Genomic DNA, 20759 nt, shown 5'->3' on the forward strand with positions numbered 1-20759 from the left:
GGGTCACGTACCGTTTGTTCATGCTGTTTTTATAATCATGCTTCATATAGTGTGCTAATGTGTTTACTTCTTCTGTTGAAGGGTACAGACACCACCATGCTGAACAAACTCAACTCTCAACACAAACTCAACACCAACTATATTCCTCCCAAAAACACTTATGAAACACAGTTTGGCATTCAGCACTTCGCAGGCGTGGTGTACTACGAGACGAGAGGTCTGTGTTCTTCACATAACCGTACTTGACTTGATTGAAATAGAATCTGATAGAATTGACGGAGAAACTGTGTATTTTTTGTATTTGATGAGCAGAGTATTATGGGGAGCGAGTTTGTTCATACATGTTTTCGTGATCATGGTGTCCACGCAGGGTTTCTGGAGAAGAATCGAGACACTCTTCACGGTGACATCATTCAGCTCGTGCACTCGTCCAAGAACAAATTCATCAAGCAGATCTTTCAGGCTGACGTCGCTATGGTAACGCCTCCAGCTCATCTCTCTAAAAGACGTTTAGAAGGCCCAAACTGTGCATTTCTTTTTGTAGATTCGCATTAAGGATCGAGTCACAGCCTTACAGGACATATTTTTCTCCTGTCTTTCTCTGTGGTCGTGAAATGTGAGGGCAGGTTTTATGTGGTTATGTGCGGTCTTGGCACACCAGGTGCACCTTATAAGGTAAAACTGTGCTTGAAGCTCATCATTTCTGTCATCACTTTCTGTGTATCATATTCAACGTCTTAATGTGTTCAGTAATTTGCACTATGGTACTTCTAACAGACGTTTGCGTGTTTTTACTCATTTAAGACTTACAATAATGTTGATTTTAAACACAAAGGCAGGTAATGTGATGGGAGATGTTTAGAATCAGTGCTGCTAATACACTAATATCTTTTGAAATTTCACTATGTTAAACTTTGTTTAGCAAGTTGCTATTTTATTAGTTTCAATAACATTGAAATTCGGGTGTTTACCAGTGGTGCAAAAATGGGGAAAGCAGTATATGCAGTGCATAGGCGCGCCGCACAAGGGGGGCGCCATTGTGCCAAAATATTTTTTAAAGTTTTTTTATGAAACGTAATTATATAATACGTTAATTATATACAATTATATAAAACCTTTTATTTAAATTTTTGTCTTGCATTTTAAACGAGTTCAACAAATATATTTTATTTAATCAAGTTATTATGTCAACCCCTCACTCTGTGACAGTCACATGACCGAATGGATCGAGCAAGGAAACGTCCCGAGGCGCAGAACAGAACAAGAAAATGAAAAACAAGTTAATTGACAAGTAAAATGAGGACAACAATGTCCAAGTGGATAAATATTGGTATATCATTTCATCTCTGTAAATCTTAAGTTATTTAACGTTGCCTGAGAGATATGATATATTAACGTTAATATCAGTTCACTCTGAAACAACGCGATGATTGACAGGATGACAGAGACAAGAGCGCAAGAGAACGTTTGTTCATAAAAAAAATCATTTCTTCGTTCAATGTAGGCTAAGTGAGTTTGTCTTTGTTTTACTTTAACGATGTTGTGTTTTCATAAAATATGAACCACAAACTAAACATGTTTTAAAGTAAGGGGGAAATCCAAATATATTTTATTTATTTGTGTTATAATGTGTTATCCGTATTATTTCGTTTCAATTTTTATTATAAAGTTTCAGTAAAAGTATTTAACATAGGCTACTATTGTATTGTTGTGTTTTCATTAAATATTAATGAACCACAAACTACGCATTCGTTTTAAAGTAAATGGGAAGATGTGCAGTTGCGCCCCTGGTGTTTACTATAGTAAAGTGTGAAGTTTCTCGAGTGCTCTTTACTAAAGTAAATAACATAGTATACTACAATATTTTTTCACGTGGGTATCAATTCACTATTGAACACTACATTATAAACTTAATCATTACTGGAAAACTGCGATTTAGTACAGTTTACTACAGTAAAAGAATGCAGTGTTCTTCATCTGTGAAATAAATAGATAAAACATATATAACAGCAGATTTGAATGAGAAAAAAGTGATAAAGGAGAAAATATATATCATGGAAGAGACACTTCAAACAATCATCCTGAAAGTGTGTGTGTGTGTGTGTGTGTGTGTGTGTGTGTGTGTGTGTGTGCGTGTGCGTGTGCGTGTGCGTGTGCGTGTGCGTGTGTGTGTGCGTGTGCGTGTGCGTGTGTGTGTGTGTGGGAAGGGTAAACCCTACGGTATGGGGACAAAATGTCCCCACAAAGATGGCAATATCCAAAACCCTTGTCCTTGTGGGGACATTTTTTGGTCCCCATGAGGAAACAAGCTTATAAATCATACAGAATTAACTTTTGTGAAAATGTAAAAGAGCAGACAGTTGTGTGTGATTGTTAGGGTTAGGGGGAGGGAATATGAGATACAGTTTGTACAGTATAAAAACCATTGCGTCTATGGAATGTCCCCATAAAACATGGAAACCCAACATGCGTGTGTGTGTGCACGTGTGTGCGTTTGCGTGCGCGTGTGTGCGTGTGTTTCCTGATGTTCAGGGGGTGGAGACCAGAAAGCGTTCACCGACTCTCAGCAGTCAGTTCAAGCGTTCTCTGGAGCTGTTGATGCGCACGCTGAGCGTTTGTCAGCCGTTTTTCGTCCGCTGCATCAAACCCAATGAGTACAAGAAGCCCATGGTGAGTTCAACCAGTGTCCGAGAAATAATGTGAAGTTATCTGATTTGTATTTCAAATGTTGGACATTTTCGTATCTGAGCGCACTTTCATCTTCTTCCAGCTCTTTGATCTTGAGCTGTGTGTGAGGCAGCTCCGCTATTCTGGAATGATGGAAACCATCCGGATTCGCCGGGCCGGATATCCCATCCGTTACACTTTCGTCGAGTTTGTGGACAGATACCGTGTTTTGATGCCGGGAGTGAAACCTGCTTACAAACAGGTGGAAGATCTTGAAACTCACTCTTTCTAAACGTTCTGGTGTAGGAAATGTTTGGATTTTGATTTTATTCTTGTATTTTTCAGATGAAAGTATTTCGGATATACACTTTATTCTTGAAATGTTTTAAATTTGATGTAGTTGTCATCTGTTCAGTCATCTTCATACTAAGATTGATTCAGATTAAAATGTGTACATTATTCTTTGTTGATTATATGTGTTGTGTGTGATGTGTTTCTCAGGAGGATCTGAGAGGAACCTGTCAGCGGATTGCTGAAGCTGTTCTGGGTCGAGACGACGACTGGCAGATGGGAAAAACCAAAATATTCCTCAAGGTATCGGACCTCAGCTTTAGCTTTTCAATGTTTACTGGAATAGACCATAACAGAACATCTACAGAATACAAGAACACAACGTTTAAAGACACAACGATTCTTCGCTTAAGTCATGGAAATATCAGATCATTTTATGGAGTCATGTCGAACTCCAACAGGCTCTGGTTTGTTTTGTGGGTCCGGAAACACAGCCCTCGGCCAGAGGTCAGAGATCAGGAACTAGCCAGTGTGAGTTTTGGTCTTTATCATGTCGTCCAGCTCTCTGAAACAGGAAAAGTCACGCGGTGGGAAGGAAGAGAGGATGGTGTCTTGTACCCGCTGACAGGACATAAAAACACTGAAGGATTATGAGAGATACAGATCAATATGAGGCTTGTTCATAACAATCAGATGACTAACTGAACATTACTATACTGTTAAACATTCCGTATAGGTTCAGTTCTGAATGCTGATTGGTCGATTTGGTCTTCCAGCTGTGCTAAAATAAACAATCGGAGATAACGCGAGTGTTCCTGAAGATCAGTTGGTAGAGCATTGCATTGTGGGTTTAATTCCTAGAGAATACACATGGAGACCCAAACCTGCAAATATCTAATAATTGACATTAAAAATATCAAATGTAATGATAGGAAAATTAATAAAAGCCATGAATCACTTGATTTAAAAAAACATATAAATAATTGGTTTCCTCAAATTTTGTCCTGAATTTTTGGAACATTACCTTTTTCCTTGCATTTATTTTTAATTGTATTTTTAATAATTATTATACATTTTTATTTATTTAATAATAATAATAAACTGTACGTTTAAAAATCAATATCAATCATTTGTATATGGATACTTATGTCTATATTTATTATTTATCAATTTTATTTTTAATTAATCATCAATCAATTAATATTATTATTATTTATTTTTCTCATTTTTCAATATTTCCACAATTCTTTATTTCTGACATTTGTGCTCATTGGGTTATTTTTAGTATGTAGGAACTGAGACCACGCTGTACTGTATTCTAGAAATAACACCGTTTCTCTCGTCTTATTGTTTTATTGGGATGTCTCTGTATTTTGGCAGGATCATCATGATATGCTTCTGGAAATTGAGAGAGATAAAGCCATAACCGACAAGGTGATTCTCATTCAGAAAGTGGTGCGAGGTTTTAAAGACAGGTGAGATGTTTATTTTGCATGCAGAGTCATTAAAACGTTCATCATTGCATCGATTTGCGTGATATAATATTGCTTTTTTACAAGCGCAGTGCTGCATTAAACAAACACACGTGTATTCTTCTCTTTCCACAGATCTAATTTTCTGAAAATGAAGAAGTCGGCCATGTTGATCCAGAAGACATGGAGGGGTTATTTCTGTCGGAAGAATTATGGAGCGGTAGGTCTCCAAATGTCAAGAAGTTTGACTGTACACCGCTTATTTGTTTTTCTGAACCGGTTGTCTTCTGTCCCGTAGATGCGCGCTGGATTCTCACGTCTGCAGGCCTTGCATCGATCTCGTAAACTCTATCACACGTACCACATCACACGACAGAGAATTACCCTGTTTCAGGGCGACTGTCGAGGGTTTCTGGTGCGACGGGCCTTCAGACATCGACTCTGGGCCGTCATCACCATCCAGGCCTACACCAGAGGCATGATCGCCCGCAGACTTTACAAGAGACTCAAAGGAGAGGTGAAGACTGCTCGACTTCTGTTTCTCCACATCGCTTGGATCACGCTTTTTTCTTATCCGCTTTATTCCTCAAATGTGTCTGTTTTTATTCTTGTTTAGACAACCAAACAAAAATGCGTTGAGATGTTTTCTCTGTGTGTCTCAGTATCGACGGCGTCTAGAGGCGGAGAAGATGCGTCTGGCGGAAGAACAGAAGCTCAGGAACCAGATGAGCGCCAGGAAGGCCAAACAGGAGGCGGAGAAGATGCACCAGGAGCGTCTGGCGCAGCTGGCACGAGAGGACGCCGAGCGAGAGAAGAAAGAGAAAGAGGAGGCGAGGAGAAAGAAAGAAATGTTAGATCAGATGGAGAGAGCTCGGCACGAGCCCGTCAATGACTCTGAGATGGTGGACAAGATGTTTGGCTTCCTGGGCACAACGAACTCTTTCCCTGGTCAGGAGGGCCAAGCACCGGCTGGATTCGAGGTGAGGATGAAGCGTTAGTGAGTTTGCTTTCGCTTCAACTGATGTCTTGAGTGTGTCTCTGCATGTTTTTCAGGACCTGGAGAGAACACACAGAGAACTAGAGGAGGAGGATCTGGATGAAGCTCTTCCTCTCCCGGAGGAGGATGAGGAGGACCTGTCCGAGTACAAATTTGCCAAGTTCTCCGCCACGTATTTTCAGGGCACGACCACACACACTTACGTACGGCGGCCGCTCAAACAACCCTTGCTGTTTCATGAGGATGAAGGAGATCAGCTGGTACGTGACCTGCGACCTTTCTATCCAGTACCTCAGATGCCCAATTTTTGTAGGCTGACCCGGCAGTAAGCGCCACGCTGGTTCCCTCGACCGAGAGCCTATGCATTTTTCCCGTAGACTTTTGTAAGATCGCAAAAAATAAGCTCTGTGATTAACAAAGGTTTATGATGTTTACACGTTTTGTCTATCAAGATCATCTTTACAAATTAACACCACATTTGTTACTTTTGAAGCCGAAATACAATCGGCAGAAGTAGAAAGCTAACACGATGCTATAGACTACACTTAAGATCGCTCGATATCAACGTCACCACCACCAAGCCTCCGACAACTCTTTCATACTTGATTAAAAACGTGTTCCCTGGTCAGTAATTACTCCGTGAATGAATCCGCATCTACGTTTTAAGAGATTTGTGCCCATGTTGCATTATTTGTGAGCTTTATATGCGCGATGACGTCTAACGTCCCCACCAAAAAAAGTAGTAGCTTTTAGCAGCTTGTTAGCAACCGCCGTTTTAAGACGCAATAAGGCTTTAAAAATCACAAGCGGGTGGTTTTATGTCATAAAATAGAACGTGAAAATATTTCGAGGTTTTGTTAGCCACAGACCTTATTTCGGCCGATTTACCCCAAATTTACCCGATTAATGAACCCCTAGACTTCGGAGTGAACCGGAAGTGCTAAAATGCAAACTCTCTTCCAGGTTTTGCATACAAAAATATGTCATCTCTGAGCCTCCCTATTGCGCTGCTTTCAGATGCAAAATCCCAGAATGCATTGCACGCTCTGCAAAATATACTGTTTGATAGTGAAACAAAACAGCCCAACCTAATTTATTAGCCCAAATAAGTTCAAATAATTTATGATAAAACCACAACTGTGGTTCTGCTTGCACACGTCGCATATTTTTTCCGATCGAGTTTTGCTTCTTCTCATCCTCCAGGCTGCTCTGGCCGTGTGGATCACGATTCTCAGGTTCATGGGTGACCTTCCAGAACCAAAATATCACACATCCATCACCGACGGCAGCGAGAAGATCCCCGTCATGACCAAGATCTACGAGACGCTCGGCAAGAAAACCTACAAGAGAGAACTTCAGGCTCTGCAGGGAGATGGAGAGGTGAGAGAGTTTAAACGTGACACACACGGCGTGATGGAGATTGTTGCTCCATGTAACAAAGCGATCTCCTCCATGTGTCCACCTCTTCCAGAACACTCACACCGACAGTCATAAGAAGAGCAGCGTGCGTCACAAACTGGTGTCGCTCACCCTTAAGAAGAAGTCCAAGATTACTGAGGAGGTGAGTGATGGTGTTGCCATGGCGATGGTCTTGTTTGGCCTGCTTTTACTCCTGAAGTCATTTTTTATTTTGCATCAGGTGGCCAAGCGTCTGAATGATGGTGAATATACGGTACATGGGAACAGCATGCTGGAGGACAGACCCACGTCTAACCTGGAGAAGCTACACTTCATTATCGGAAACGGCATCCTCCGTCCAGGCCTGAGGTTTGACCTGAGACACTCATAAAACACAAACACATTATTCAGAATCGTTGGTTCATATTTGATATAGAGATGAAAGATAATTGATGGTTTTACTCTTGTTTGGGTCAGAGATGAGATCTACTGTCAGATTTGTAAGCAGCTGACACAGAATCCGTCTAAAAGCAGTCACGCCCGCGGCTGGATCCTCGTTTCTCTCTGTGTGGGCTGTTTCGCACCCTCTGAGAAGTTTGTGAAGGTGAGAAATATGGCTTCCACGTAAACTGTTGAATGTAAGTTTCTCATTCACTCCATGCCTTTAAAAAAAACAAAATGTGTTTAAGTGTGCTATTTTACTGCTTCTATTCAAATACGTTCAGTCTACTTTTATGAATGTGTACTCTTTGTACAATGTGATAATAAGAATTTACTTAAAATCTTAAATGTATAAAAAGTATAAAATTGAGTACGTAAATAGTAATTCTTTAAAGGAAACTTATTAGTATTAGTATAGTATAGTATGGTATGGTATGTACAGTCACTATAGTATAGTTTCTAGTAAAAAAATGACTAAACTAGTAGTTTACTTCAATGTGTTTTTTTTAAGTGTACTAATAAATATTGAACTAGTTAACTATTGTTATATCTATAAGTTCAATTTTAATTGTAAACTAGTATTATACTATTACTGTTACACTTAAAGTATACTCAAAAGTATGCTTTTATTATCTAAAAAGGGGACCAATTTAGCTCCAAGAAGTTTTGCAATACACTTACAAGTTCAAGTACTAGTACACTAATATTAGTATACTGTACTTAAAAATATATTTGAACTTAAATATACTTTATAAAGTGACTTTCAAGTATACTTATTTTTTTAAGGGTGTGTGTCTCTTCTTCATGCGTTTTCATGATCTGTATTAGTGATGAGCCTGTGAGTAAATTCCTCCTTTCATGAAAATTAAAAAAAAATGTAACCATTAAAAAACGTGGTTACTGCACTTTTACTATAAAAAAAACCCCCATTATAATGAATTTTCCTAAGGGTGCGATCAGTTTTAGTGTCTTTATTGTAAATTCAATGTTTTTCTTCGTGTAGTATCTGAGGAACTTTATCAATGAAGGTCCAGCGGGTTATGCTCCGTACTGTGAAGAGAGACTCAGGAGAACGTTTGTCAACGGTACCCGAACACAGCCTCCCTCCTGGCTGGAGCTTCAGGTACATGATCAACACAAATATACATCAAGATTATATGATAAAAAAGGATATTCAACTTCAATTTTTAGAACTTGCAACCAAGTCAGTTTAATAGAATTGAAATTCAAGTGACTTACAAAACCAACTTAAGGTTTAAGTTCAAATAGGTGACATTTTTTACAGTGAACCCAATCTGATACTTGGGGCTCTCCAGCCCTAAAAAAAACCTGCACAGCATATTATAAGTCATCTCTTCACAATTTGAATCCCAGGCCACCAAATCTAAGAAGCCGATAATGCTTCCGGTGACGTTCATGGATGGGACCACAAAGACCCTGTTGACGGATTCGGCCACCACGGCCAAGGAGCTGTGCAGCGCTTTAGCAGACAAGATCAACCTTCAAGATCGCTTCGGTTTCTCTCTTTACATCGCCCTCTTTGACAAGGTGTGTGTGATCCATTCTGCTCTCATTTTGTTGATTATATCTGAGGTCAATCGTGCTTATTTCAAACACACCGTATGTTGTGACAGGTGTCGTCTCTGGGCAGCGGCAGTGATCACGTGATGGATGCTGTATCTCAGTGTGAGCAGTACGCTAAAGAGCAGGGCGCTCAGGAGCGTAACGCCCCCTGGAGGCTGTTCTTCAGAAAAGAGATCTTCACACCCTGGCACGACCCGGCTGGGGACGCTGTGGCTACAAACCTCGTCTACCAGCAGATCGTACGAGGGGTGAAGTTCGGGGAGTATCGATGCGATCGGGTAAGATACCACAGAACCAATACAAGCGTTCACATGGTTTAGAATAACTGTAAACTATCAACACAATATTTTCTGTGACTAAAAAATGATCAGTTAAATCTGTGTTATGTTTTGGCTCTCATTGGCCGGATTGTTTTCATTATTCAAGTCAAAATGTCATCTCATTTAAGAATAAATTCAAACATTTAAGCGTTTGTCTTCAGACTAAAACATTTTTGAAGATCATACGAACTATTTTCGTGAATTGATTCTAATCTTTTGAAAGTCAGTGTAAATGCCTTTGTGTTTTTCATTGCCCACGAGTTCTAAGGAGGGAATATTCTTCTTTCTTTGCATTTCTCCCACTTGCTTTTGTCTGTTTATCTACACCTTTGTTGTTGTTGTTTTGCACATGTTTCTTGCGCTCTGTCTTTCCTCTCTGTCTTGATTTTCCTGGAGGAGGATGATCTGGCGGAGCTGGCGTCTCAGCAGTATTATGTGGACTACGGCTCAGAGATTCTTGTGGAACGTCTGTTGAGTCTCATTCCGTCCTACATCCCTGACAGAGAAATCAGCACGGCCAAAACCGTGGAGAGATGGGCTCAGCTCATCATGGCTGCTCACAAAAAGGTGAAGAAAAACAAGAATGTCATACAGTATAACTCACATAAACAATGGGTTACACCATTCTCAGAATGAAATATAAGTGTTACTGATATTTGTACGTTTATGTACTGTAAACCGTTTTTAATGAGATGGAAAAGAGTATGAAGCCAACAAAAATATGTTCTGAGAACATTTTGATAATGTCATTTCTGAATGTTTTAAACATTCCACCTGCAATGTAAGAACAATGTTTTTATACCCACTTTTTATTATGATGTTAGAACTTATAGCAATGACCTAGCTAAAATGCTATTTTAACTTTACAGCAAGAATGAATACTTTAGGACACATTTTATAACTTCTTTTCCATCAACCGATTCAGATTTGCATGTGTGCTGTGTATAAGGGACTGAATGAAAATGAATATGACTCGAGCATAATTAAAGCACGGACTCTTTTTTTTTTTCATTCTATAACTCCTGACACAAATTAGGAAAATACTTTTTTGTAATTACAAAATATTAATACTTAAAGAGAGGTCAAATATTTTACATTTTTATTTGAACTATAACATGTCAGCCCAGGAAAATTGGCTGTTTTTTCTTCCGTTTTTACTTTAGTGTTTTGTTTGAATCTGTTTAAAACAGTAAACTTTATGCATTTTTGTTTGTTTATAATTATTTTGGGTTTATAATGAACTACACAGAAGGGCTACACAGAAATGTATGTTTTTGTAATATAATTCACTATTGATAACACTGAATACTACAATAAAAGTTCCAGTTATCATGATATCAGGAGTCAATTTTCCATTATCATGATATCCAGCGTTGATATTCCTGTTATCATGATATCAGAAGTTGATATTCCATCTATCGTGATCAGTGTTGGGTGTAATTAGTTACTAAGTAATTAGTTACTGTAATTTAATTACTTTTCCCTTGAAAATTTTAAGTAATTACTTAGTTTTTTTCTGTAGATTAATTACAGTTACTTTTTTATTAATGTATAATTCTCACATTTGTAATATTTTGGTCAGTTAATAAGAGTACTTTATGTAGTTTTATATCATTTATTTGAATGAATTAAAAGAGCCGTTACATGTCTATCCTTGAATCACTAATCAAGGTTGATGTAGGCTATAGAAAGTAATTAGTAATAAGTAATTAAATACTTTTTGGAGAGAGTAATTTGTACAGTAATCTAATTACACTATTGAATGTGTAATTAGTAAATAGTAATTCATTACTTTTTCATAGTAACTTAGCCAACACTGATCATGATAACAGGTGCCGACAATTTAACTGCCACAATACTAGAAGTTGGTTTTCCAGTAAACGTGAAATCGAAGTTGATATTTACATGATCACGATATCAGAAGTTGATGATCCATTTATCTGTCATGATACCAACAGTTGATCTTCCCATTATCGTGATACCAGGTGCCGACAATTTAACTGCCACAATACTGGAAGTTGATGTTCCAGTAGACATGACATTGAAGTTGATATTTACATGATCTCGATATCTGAATTTGGTGATCCATTTATCATGATACTAAAAGTTGACCTCCCCGTTACAGTGATACCAGGTTCTGACAATTTTACTGCCACAATACTAAAAGTTGATGTTCCAGTTATCGTGACACCAGAAGCTGATATTTAAATTATCACGATATCAGACGCTTCCATTCCGGCTATCATGATATCGAAAGTTGATATTCCGGTTATCATGATTTCAGAGGTTGGCCTATATCTCGTTCCTCACAGTTTGCGCTTAAGAAATGAATGATGCCAAACAAGATCTTTTCTTCCTGTAGCCTGATCAAAAAAGTGAAGAGCAGATTATTATTAAACGGGAATGAAAACTCAACCTTTGTGATGTATTTCATTGAGGTTCGTTTGTCTTGAAGGGCATCTACACTCAGAAGAGATTCGACCCTCAGAAGGTCAAAGAAGAAGTCGTGGATTTCGCTCGCTACAAGTGGCCTTTGTTATTCTCACGATTCTATGAAGCCTTTAAATTTTCAGGTAGATGTTTTGACACAAACAGAAATGTTTCTTGTTGACCATAACTGGTTGCTTTGATGTTCATTAGGATGTTGTGTTTCTGTCTCTCTGTCTGTAGGTCCCAGTCTTCCCAAGAATGACGTGATAGTGGCCGTGAACTGGACGGGGGTTTATTTTGTGGACGAACAGGAGCAGGTTCTTCTGGAACTTTCTTTCCCGGAGATCACCGGTGTTTCCAGCAGCAGGTGGGCTGTGCGGGGGTTTGTTAGATGTGTGATATGACTTGAGCTTTGAAGATGAAGGTGAAGATGTTTCCTCTCTTGTTCTGTCAGAGGAGGAGAACGTCAGGCCCAAAGCTTCACTCTGGCCACCATGAAAGGGGATGAATACACTTTCACCTCCAATAACGCCGAGGACATACGAGACCTGGTGGTCACCTTCCTAGAGGGCCTCAGAAAGAGATCCAAGTTTGTTGTGGCCTTACAGGACAATCCCAGCACAGGTTTGACATAGGAGGATGGTGGCGCTGGTTAACCAAAGAAATCTTCCTGGTTAAGTTAGTTAAGCGTGTTTTGTCTTTCTGTATGATCAGCCAGCGATGACTCAACGTTCCTGAGCTTCGTGAAAGGTGATCTGATTCTCTTGGATCAGGACACGGGCGAGCAGGTCATGACGTCAGGCTGGGCTCACGGAACCAACGACAGGACCAAACAGAGAGGAGATTTCCCCGCAGACTGTGTCTATGTGCTGCCCACCATCATCAGACCTTCTCCTGACATTGTGGTAATAAAGATCTGCGGCGTCTAAAAATAACCCTTCTTTTATGATTCATACTCTCTCTCATTTTCTCTACCTGTCTGGTTTTCTCTCGCTCTTGTTTGCCTTCAGGCGTTGGTTACCATGACACCAGACCAACGTCAGGAGTCGGTCCGGATTTCACACGTGCCGCTGATGGAGAGTTCAGAGAGGATAAAGCCGTACACGCTGGAGGAGTTCTCCTACGACTACTTCAGGTCATTCACCTCTTCCTGTTTATCAGTTTATTTACTGACAGTGCGTGCTGTTTTTGACTTCTTTCAACTAAGTGAACTGCAAAAAGTGTTTACTGGCACTGTGACTAGGTCATGCCATTCATTTAAGAAAATCCAAAACAATACGATAAGCTTTTACTTGTGTTCCTGTGGCATTTGCGCAGAGCTTTACGAAATGTTAAAAAAACTTTCTCATTGACCTTTAGCTAAATAATAACAATCAAATATTCGTTTCATCAGCTCTACTTTTCAACTACAGTATTACTGAGAAAGTTTTATTTTATTTCATTTTCAGTGTTATTTTCAAACAATGAGTACGCAATTTTTATTACAAATATTTACTTCCTATTTATGTTAATCACAATTCCTGTTATATTCAAATAAATATTAATTTTGCTTTTTAAAAAAGTTAATTTTCTGATATTTTTATTTATTTACTCATTTATTTTGTATCGTAGGGGCGCAATCTAAAATCTTGCCTAGGGCACCAACAGAGGTTGGGCCGGCCCTGCTTACCGTATATTCCATGAAAGCAACCCAGATATCAAAAGAAAATTGACAGTTAATTCAACTCAGATTTACACTTCATCGTGCTGAAAACACACTTTAGTAGAGAAAATAGAATAAAAGAGTCTAGAAATGCGGAAAATAAAAAAATAATCGATTGTATTCTCTTTACTGTAATGCATCCAGACATTTTACTTTTTACATTTCTCACTCGCTGGTGATTCTTTTCAGATCCTCAATAATAATAAGACTCATCAGACACAGTTTTTTGTTAATTACGATGTTGTGTGAATATTTATTTTTTGGGCAATTAGGTTACATTGTAATACCACCGAAACAAACATTGTGACCCAAGACCGCTCAGTTTTTCCCTCTTGTGTTTGACCCCGTCCGTTCCTCCAGACCTCCTCCCAAACACACACTGAGCAGGGTGATGATCACGAAGAACCGCGGGAAAGATAAGCTGTGGAGCTGCACGAGAGAACCCATCAAACAAGCTCTTCTGAAGAAATGTGTGAGTCACGAGGAGCTCTCGCAGGACGCCTGCATGGCCTTCATCGATATCCTTCACTTCACTCTCTCAAACACTTCACTTTAGACACTTCAAAAGTAAACCGTCCTTGACTCCGTCTGCACCTCTGATGAAATACACGGGCGACTATCCGTCCAAGCGGACGCGTTCTGTGAACGAGCTCACGGATCAGATCTTTGAGGGTGCGCTGAAGGCGGAGCCAATGAAAGACGAGATCTTCTGTCAGATCATCAAACAGCTGACAGACAACCACATCAAGTGAGCCGCCTCAAAACACAATGAACTTGACTTTAAGTGATGTCAGATTTCTCTGCCCGTCAGTAAAGCTGTTTGTTTGTTTGTTTGTTGTTTGCAGATACAGCGAGGAGAAGGGTTGGGAGCTGCTCTGGTTGTGTACTGGTCTCTTTCCTCCCAGTAATGTTCTGTTACCACACGTTCAGAGATTCCTGCAGTCCAAGAAACATCATCCACTGGCTTCTGACTGCATGCAGAGACTCCAGAAAGCTTTACGGTGAATACACTCCCATATATACCTGCATGTAATGTATACGCACACACAACATGTCTAGTGGGGACAGTCCATAGATGTAATGATTTTTATACTGTACTGTATATTTTATCGCCTAACCCAACCGCTGAACCTAAAGATCATAGAAAACTTTTTGCATTTTTAGATTTTAAAAAATTCTGTACGATTTATAAGCTTTACTGCCCACGGGGACCTCAATGTTGGTCCCCCCGGTGACACGAGTCCCCATGTGTTGGTGTGCGTTCAGGTTTAGGTCCCCACCGGGATATCAAAACATGTCCACACAGAAAACGTAGACGAGGCAACTTTTTTGTGTGTAATATTTCACGACAAAGTTATTCTTTTTTATTACTAGATCATATTTAAATGAGCTGTTATTCGTATATTTTTAGTATTCATGTTATTTTTAGTTACACTGTAAAACTTTGCTGTAATTTCGCAGCAGGTTTGCCAGTAACTTACTGTAGATTTAATTTACAATTTTGTTTTAAGCATAAACTTACCTAGTTTACATATTTTTCTTTTATAAAACAAGACTAAATATCTTAGGTCACTTTTCTTGTTCTGTAAATGTATCGTAATTTAAGAAGTTTTAAGTATTTTTACTAGAAAACAAGACAAAATGCTTAGGAAAAATGCATTGCTGTGCTAATGCCAGTCTCTTATTGCTCATTTTAAATCTCAAAAGTCAAAGTGTTTTAATTTTGATTAAAGTAATTGAAAATGGTACTAATAGGAAAGTATATTAAGCAGTAATTAAATCTACAGTAAGTTACTGGCAAACCTGCTGCAAAACTACAGCAAAGTTTTACAGTGTACTTTTTATGCCATTTTATTATATTATCAGTGATTACATGTTTTATTTCAGTACTAGTTTTAGTTCAGGTTTTATTTCTTTGTACCTCATTATTTTAGTGCCTTTACTTAAATTTCAGATTATTGTTATGGCAACATTTCAAATTTTTCAAATTATTTTTAGGTCTATATTTATATATATATATATTTTTTGTACCCTGAATCACAATTGAGTGAAACAATGTATCGCCTGTTAAAATCTAAATCACCGCCTCGGAATGATAATGTTCTATCTGCATTCTGAGCAGTTTTGAGATATTGAGCTTCAAAGTTTTTGAATTCCAGTAAACTTGGTCAAATAAATAGTTTTGGGACTTTCTAAAAAGTGAAAAACAACTTGTTACAAACATTCATTCATGTCACTGCCACGCACACTTTTCGCTTTTAATCATATTCCTTTTCTCTCTCTTTCTGTTTTTGTGTTTTGTGTTTTTCTTCGTCTGCCTCATTCTGACCTCGTTCCATTGAGACTCATGAATCATGATGTTGTTTTTCAGTTCATGAGGCATCTGCTTTAGTGCTCTTGACGTCATTCATTGTTTGTGTGTCAGGAATGGTTCGCGCAAGTATCCACCTCACCTGGTTGAAGTCGAGGCGATTCAACACAAGACCACGCAGATCTTCCACAAAGTCTATTTCCCTGATGACACAGATGAGGTGTGACACAATTTCACATGTTTATGATGAATCAAACTTTTTTCTTTTTTTTGCCAGCTATGGTGACACACAGCCGTCAGTGAGAAGTTAGAAATGAAAAACTAGATTATTACATCTAGACATTATATGTCAACATAAGCACGGTATATTATAATGATTTATTTATGGTGGCTCTATTGATGTCTTTGATGTGAAAATCACACCAGCGTGACAGTGATGCGATGCGCATTGAAGTGAATGTTTACTGTCTGTTTCAGGCGTTCGAGGTGGAGTCCAGCACAAAAGCCAAAGATTTCTGTCTGAACATCTCCGGCAGACTGTTGCTGAAATCACCTGAAGGATTCAGTCTGTTTGTCAAGATTTCTGATAAGGTCTGTTTAGAAGATCTGTTTAGCTAGAACATCATAGTGACATCAGAAATACATTGGCATTTAGTGTGACCTAACGATCCATCACATCCATAACATCACTGTTGCAGGCATTTGTTCATAATAGATGTTTGAAGTCAAGTCTTTCGTTGCTGTGGTTTTGTGCTGTAGGTGATCAGTGTACCTGAGGGCGACTTCTTCTTTGACTTTGTTCGTCATCTGACTGACTGGATAAAGAAAGCTAGACCAGCTAAAGATGGTACGGCCGTGAATATAATCCCGTAAACACTAAGAAAATTACCATAATATGCCATGATTTTAGATACTGTCAGGGGGGAAATGAAATTATTTTTACTATTTATAGGTATGTGTTTAGGTAAACAGGGTTTTTTTTCATTCTCACAATATATGTCCCAAATTTTAAATAAAATTTTGAAAATTAAATAAAAGAAAATTAAAATAACAGAAAAGATGCTCAAATACTGCAAAGAAAACAAGTTCAGATTCACTTTTAAGCAATACAATTGTCAAATTGTAAAAAATGTATTTAGGAAAAGTTAAAAAAACTATTTATATATGTGATAACCTCACAGTTTTCATGTGTCTTGTTGTCATGCTTGTTGTGTGTCTTTCACATTGCTGTTGGATGACTTTGTGTCACTCCTCACAAACACTGCACTGAAATGACCACAATACATCTATAAATTATGAATAAATGAACATCTGGAATGATCTCTTAATTTTTCCACAGCTGTATATATGATGGTTTTGCCATTGTACACTTTAAAAAACAACTTGTAGGGTTTACTCAATTTTTGTGTTTATTTTCGCAAGTTAACCACACAGTTTTTTTAGTTAAAAGAAAGTGTAAAGTTTATTTCACACAGTTTTTTAAAGTAAACTTTTCTTTAAAAACTGTGTGAAATAAACTTTACATTTTTTAAGTAAACTTTTCTTTAAAAACTGTGTGAAATAAACTTTACATTTTTTAAGTAAACTTTTCTTTAAAAACTGTGTGAAATAAACTTTACATTTTTTAAGTAAACTTTTCTTTAAAAACTGTGTGAAATAAACTTTACATTTTTTAAGTAAACTTTTCTTTAAAAACTGTGTGAAATAAACTTTACATTTTTTAAGTAAACTTTTCTTTAAAAACTGTGTGAAATAAACTTTACATTTTTTAAGTAAACTTTTCTTTAAAAACTGTGTGAAATAAACTTTACATTTTTTAAGTAAACTTTTCTTTAAAAACTGTGTGAAATAAACTTTACATTTTTTAAGTAAACTTTTCTTTAAAAACTGTGTGAAATAAACTTTACATTTTTTAAGTAAACTTTTCTTTAAAAAACTGTGTGCAAAACTTTAAAAGTAAACTTTACTTAAAAAATGTAAAGTTTATTTCACACAGTTTTTTAAAGAAAAGTTTCTTTAAAAAATTAAAGTTTATTTCACACAGTTTTTTAAAGTAAAGTTTACTTTTAAAGTTTTGCACACAGTTTTCTTTAAAAAATTAAAGTTTATTTCACACAGTTTTTTAAAGAAAAGTTTACTTAAAAAATGTAAAGTTTATTTCACACAGTTTTTAAAGAAAAGTTTACTTAAAAAATTTAAAGTTTATTTCACACCGTTTTTTAAACTAAAGTTTACTTAAAAAAATTTAAATTTTATTTCACACAGTTTTTTAAAGAAAATTTTACTTAAAAAATGTAAAGTTTATTTCACACAGTTTACTTAAAAAAAACTGTGTGCAAAACCTTGCACAAATAACACAAAAAATAAGTAAATCCTATTAATTGTTTTTTACTTTAAAGCTAATAAATGCTAATCAACGTGTCTTTCTATGATGTTCAGGGATAGTTCCTTCATTGACCTATCAGGTGTTTTTCATGAAGAAATTGTGGACGACCACAGTTCCAGGGAAAGATTCATTTGCAGACTCGATCTTTCATTATTATCAGGTGAGCTGGTCAAGAAATCACGTGAACATCAAAATACTCTAGTGTCACATATGGCCCATACACAATAGAATGTATTGTGATTCAAGACATCGGTTAAAAGATGTCAACACTTTGTGTGTGTAGGAACTACCTAAATATCTTCGTGGATATCACAAGTGCTCCAGAGAGGAGGTTTTCCAGCTTGGCGCTCTCATCTACCGAGTCAAATTTGAAGACGATAAATCTCACTTTCCCAGCATTCCCAAGATGCTAAAGGAGCTTATTCCTCAGGATCTGATTCGCCAGCTCTCTCCGGACGACTGGAAGAGGGTTTGGTTTTAAACACAATGTATTTTTAGACATTTTTTCAAATGTCCCTTTAGTTGCATTGACCCAGTATATGGTTGATTTGAATGGTTTTGCAGTCGATTGTGGCGTACTTCAACAAACATGCTGGTAAATCGAGAGAGGAAGCCAAGCTGATGTTTCTGAAGATCATTTTCAAATGGCCCACGTTTGGTTCTGCATTCTTTGAAGTGAAGGTAACACTCCCACAAACCGTTGTAAAGCACACACGTGTTTCTTCAAGACACAAAACATAAAGTCTTTATAAAATCCTGTCAATGCAGCAAACCACTGAGCCAAACTTCCCCGAGATCCTCCTCATAGCCATCAACAAACATGGAGTCAGTCTGATCGACCCCAAGAACAAGGTGTGTGTGAGCTTTCTTCATAGTGGTGTTGTCTTTGTAGTGATCATCGCAGAGTGATTTTGTGTTCATTCTCTGTCCACAGGATATTTTAACCACGTATCCCTTCACAAAGATTTCAAACTGGAGCTCTGGAAACACATACTTTCACATCACCATTGGAAACCTGGTCCAGGGCAGCAAACTTCTGTGTGAGACATCACTGGTGAGAGACTTTTATTTGATCTCTACTGCTCTAGTCATGCTGTGGTCTCCCATACCATCCCTTGCAAGGAAGTATAGTTTACTAAGGTTTACTTAAAAGTGGCCCAAAAAAGAATATCCTTACTGTAATAAACCACACTTGAAGCAACTTCTTGTTCCTTCATCACAGGGTTATAAAATGGACGACCTGTTGACGTCTTACATTAGCCAGATGTTGACTTCCATGAGTAAACAGCGCAATTCTCGCGGCCACAGCAAGTGAACGTTTGATTGGCACGAGGCCGTGGAGCTGGTGCGTCTGCTGCGGCCTATTGGTCGGCCGTGCAGCTGGGGGCGGGCCTTCGCAGCTCAGCTGTGGACAATGAGCCGCACACCGTCCTCCAGCTCTCAGGGCTCTGTGTATCCCGACGACGACTCTTCATCCACCTCCAGTGAGGATGACTACCTCTGACCGGCTCTGTGTGAGCGCTCCGCTGCGCAAAACTCATTTTAGCAGAGTTTGTTTTTTTGTGTTCCAGAGTGTGTGTCATATGTCATGATGTAAAATTTAGGTACCAATGAACTGGATTGAATACATAGGCATGTCATTAAAAATCATTTTCGATGCCGTCCTCACATTAACGGCTCTAAGCAAATAACGTTGAATATTTATGTGCTAACGCTTACTGTAAATGTGCTGTGAAAAATGCATGATAATTGAGCTTTTATCATTTAGTTTGCGTTCGGTTTTATGAACTCGTGCAATTTTATTTATATTAACTTTGTACCACTGCAAGCCTGAATACTTTTTGAAAGATGAGGAACTTTGTTTTTACAGGTTATATTAAAGCACATATTAACATTGTTCTTCTTCTGTCGATCAGCATCCATAAAGTCATTTACATCCGAGTCACAGTTTCGTTTCAGTTGATGTTAAAGAGAAAAGCACATGAAGGGAAAGAGATGTTGGAATAATATACAAACGGCCTTATTTCAGTCTGCGTGAGCCACGTGATGACTGTGTTGAAACCTTAAGAAACCTTGTGGGTACAGAGGATAAAGTGATGTTGTGGAATGATATGATGGATGGTTGCGGTTATTTCAGTGGTCTTGTAGTGTGACCCCACATACACTTGGAGTTTTTAAAATAAATGTTTTTGTAATGTATGCTTAGTTATGAATGCAAACGTGGTTTCTTGTCATTGTTCATTATATTTAGTAATAATTTAATTTATGGCCTTTTTTTGCATTAAAATGTCAGAGAATGTGACTGACTTTTTGTAAGAGCCCAACTAATCTAAATTACAGACGTGTTGATGAATTTACTGTATGATGAGATGAAAGTTCTGTTTTATCACTTCTTTATGTGATTGCGCCACATGAGTTATCAAATAAAGTTTTTTTATCAAAATGTATGTTTGAAAGAATTGTTTTCTGAAAGGTTGTACTGTATTGTAATGGTCAAGGTTTTGACACTGAGCTTTATTCGCTGTCACAATGTTACATTTTAGCTGTCTCTTATATTCATCTTTCTTGAACTTGTGTAATTGGGGGCAATACTGTTGGTATTCTTCTTCTTCTTCCCCAATAGGAGTCTATGGGAGCCCTATGAACCGTACGTAGGAAAATGATGAAACTTGGAACACTCGTAGTGGTGGTACTCATTAGTCATGTGACCAAGTATGGGGTCTCTAGCACTCACTCTATAGCGCCGCCGGAAGTTCAAAA

The 20759-nt window shown here is 37.9% G+C and overlaps 1 protein-coding gene across 3 annotated transcripts in view; it reads left to right on the forward strand.

Moving 5' to 3' along the window:
* Positions 1 to 20421, forward strand: part of myo7aa (myosin VIIAa) — a 35017-nt gene extending 14596 nt beyond the window's left edge. For 2 of the 3 annotated variants that reach the window (XM_057348365.1, XM_057348366.1), the window contains 35 exons: positions 82 to 217; positions 371 to 477; positions 2533 to 2670; positions 2771 to 2929; positions 3169 to 3261; positions 4339 to 4433; positions 4566 to 4650; positions 4729 to 4947; positions 5093 to 5410; positions 5484 to 5687; positions 6631 to 6807; positions 6899 to 6988; positions 7067 to 7194; positions 7303 to 7429; positions 8270 to 8389; positions 8641 to 8814; positions 8901 to 9128; positions 9567 to 9737; positions 11626 to 11743; positions 11841 to 11967; positions 12055 to 12224; positions 12315 to 12505; positions 12611 to 12735; positions 13663 to 13820; positions 13897 to 14050; positions 14148 to 14303; positions 15728 to 15833; positions 16091 to 16204; positions 16373 to 16460; positions 18053 to 18159; positions 18283 to 18468; positions 18564 to 18680; positions 18768 to 18851; positions 18934 to 19053; positions 19222 to 20421. In XM_057348365.1, the coding sequence (XP_057204348.1) occupies positions 82 to 217; positions 371 to 477; positions 2533 to 2670; positions 2771 to 2929; positions 3169 to 3261; positions 4339 to 4433; positions 4566 to 4650; positions 4729 to 4947; positions 5093 to 5410; positions 5484 to 5687; positions 6631 to 6807; positions 6899 to 6988; positions 7067 to 7194; positions 7303 to 7429; positions 8270 to 8389; positions 8641 to 8814; positions 8901 to 9128; positions 9567 to 9737; positions 11626 to 11743; positions 11841 to 11967; positions 12055 to 12224; positions 12315 to 12505; positions 12611 to 12735; positions 13663 to 13820; positions 13897 to 14050; positions 14148 to 14303; positions 15728 to 15833; positions 16091 to 16204; positions 16373 to 16460; positions 18053 to 18159; positions 18283 to 18468; positions 18564 to 18680; positions 18768 to 18851; positions 18934 to 19053; positions 19222 to 19314 (4983 nt within the window). In that variant the 3' untranslated portion in view covers positions 19315 to 20421. The remainder of the gene's footprint in view (positions 1 to 81; positions 218 to 370; positions 478 to 2532; positions 2671 to 2770; positions 2930 to 3168; positions 3262 to 4338; positions 4434 to 4565; positions 4651 to 4728; positions 4948 to 5092; positions 5411 to 5483; positions 5688 to 6630; positions 6808 to 6898; positions 6989 to 7066; positions 7195 to 7302; positions 7430 to 8269; positions 8390 to 8640; positions 8815 to 8900; positions 9129 to 9566; positions 9738 to 11625; positions 11744 to 11840; positions 11968 to 12054; positions 12225 to 12314; positions 12506 to 12610; positions 12736 to 13662; positions 13821 to 13896; positions 14051 to 14147; positions 14304 to 15727; positions 15834 to 16090; positions 16205 to 16372; positions 16461 to 18052; positions 18160 to 18282; positions 18469 to 18563; positions 18681 to 18767; positions 18852 to 18933; positions 19054 to 19221) is intronic. The other variant, XM_057348367.1, reaches the window with a different exon arrangement.
* Positions 20422 to 20759: the final 338 nt, after the last annotated feature.

The sequence above is a fragment of the Triplophysa rosa genome, linkage group LG12 (genome assembly GCF_024868665.1).
Source record: "Triplophysa rosa linkage group LG12, Trosa_1v2, whole genome shotgun sequence".
NCBI lineage: Eukaryota > Metazoa > Chordata > Actinopteri > Cypriniformes > Nemacheilidae > Triplophysa > Triplophysa rosa.